At 39.4% G+C, this 1,750-nt stretch overlaps 1 protein-coding gene across 1 annotated transcript; it reads left to right on the top strand.

Moving 5' to 3' along the window:
• The first annotated feature begins 918 nt into the window (after positions 1–918).
• On the top strand, positions 919–1,536 carry LOC105114957 (ethylene-responsive transcription factor ERF020-like). The gene has a single exon (XM_011011697.1). It carries the CDS (start codon positions 1,015–1,017, stop codon positions 1,525–1,527), a length of 513 nt encoding a protein of 170 aa, XP_011009999.1. The 5' UTR covers positions 919–1,014; the 3' UTR covers positions 1,528–1,536.
• Positions 1,537–1,750: the final 214 nt, after the last annotated feature.

Raw genomic sequence — 1,750 nt, 5'->3', positions numbered from 1 at the left:
AGCTTACCTTATTTTTTCATCAACCCGGCCCGGTTCCAGCCCCGGGTCGGCCGGGTCCAGGGTCAACCTGCCGGGCCGGGCCGGGTTTTAAAACTATGCATTAAACGATGCAAGAGATGCATCATGTTAAAAAAAAATATATCTTAATTTACATAAATAAATAATAATTATACAAAGAGAAGTTAATTGGACCTCATAATTCTTTTTTTCCTTTCCGGAGAATAAGAGCAGAGAACAGAATGCTAGTTTAATTACCCTGAATACACAAAAAGCATAAGAATAATAATAAAAAATAATAAAAGTAGTAATATGGGTCTGGTGGGCTCATTCTTTTTATTGATATAAATATTTAAATAATTTTAAAATTAATAACCATAAAACCTTCCATAAACCTAAAATAACACAAACTTATAATTATTAAAAAACAAACCTAAAATATCACCAGCTACCTTCAGGTTCTGGTCGGCTCATCTTGTTACTTGCATATGGAGACAATGACTGACGTGGAAACGACATCAAGACAGCACAAATGTGAACGCGTGGGTTTTTGCCTCCATCTACCTTTTCGATATCTTGTTTAGCCATTCGTGGGCCGACATTAAATTCATCAACACGTTTTGGAGCCAAATACAAAGACCAGGCACTCTCTTCTCTAAAACGATTTCTATAGCCTCCTCATGTTTCTCTCAAAACGACCACATGCAGCCATTCCGCCCTAATCCCACTTGGATTTGGATATTTCTACTAAATAATCAATCGCCCACTAGCCTCCAAACTATCAAAATAGCATTCATTATTTTGAGGTTTGAAATTTTTGACTTTTGTGGTAATTAACTTATATTTTGGATTTGAATTTGCACTTCCTCAACCTATATAAGCACTTCAACCTTTCTTTATCCTTACAAGCTCGATCGATCTCTTGAGCGTTTTTTAAGAAAGTTTGAACTCGCAAAACCGCAGGTATAGCCCGTCAAAAGAAGAAAAAGGAAAGAGAAATTACTTTCTTGCACAAGAATGAGTGGCAGCAGCAGCAGCAGCAGAACAGATCAAGAAAGGGGAGCAAGTGCAGCTCGGAAGAAATTCAAGGGAGTGAGGAGGCGGAAATGGGGCAAGTGGGTGTCTGAAATAAGGGTTCCTGGCAAGCAAGATCGACTTTGGTTAGGTTCTTACTCCACACCCGAGGCGGCTGCGGTGGCTTATGACATAGCCTCTTATTGTTTACGTGGACCTTCTTCGATAGAGAGTCTGAATTTCCCTCTAATGTTGCCTGCAAGTGTAAGGGAAGACATGTCACCTAAGTCCATACAGAAAGCTGCTTCAGATGCTGGCATGGCAATTGATGCTCAAATGATAATGAACAGGGTACCAGAAAATGAGGTCAAGTTCTGGAATGCAAGTGGTGCAGTTAATCGTGGACTAGAGACAGATCAGTTATGCGAAACTGGAGGTGGCGATCATGGTGGTAATTGGCATGGAAACAATACTGGAATGAGAGAAGGGGACATCTCAATTGAAGATTATCTCTAGGGGTTTGGGTTTTGAGAGAGATTTTCAAATTTGTTACCTCTTATATAAAAATATGATTTTTCCAAATTAAGTTAAGGAACTTCACCTCAGAGTCTAAAACCGGAGTCCGTAGAGCTCCAAATTAGCCCGGAATGAGAGGTCTAGGTGCCTCTATTCCATGCCTTGTAAATAACCAAGGCCATTAACTTGTGTCCAAATTTACCCGTTAATTATTATTATTAAC

The sequence above is a fragment of the Populus euphratica genome, unplaced genomic scaffold (assembly GCF_000495115.2).
Source record: "Populus euphratica unplaced genomic scaffold, PopEup_1.0 scaffold606.1, whole genome shotgun sequence".
In the NCBI taxonomy this organism is placed as follows: Eukaryota; Viridiplantae; Streptophyta; class Magnoliopsida; order Malpighiales; family Salicaceae; genus Populus; species Populus euphratica.
The sequence above is the reverse complement of the archived record's forward strand: the minus strand, read 5'-3'. Positions and strand labels throughout refer to the sequence as shown.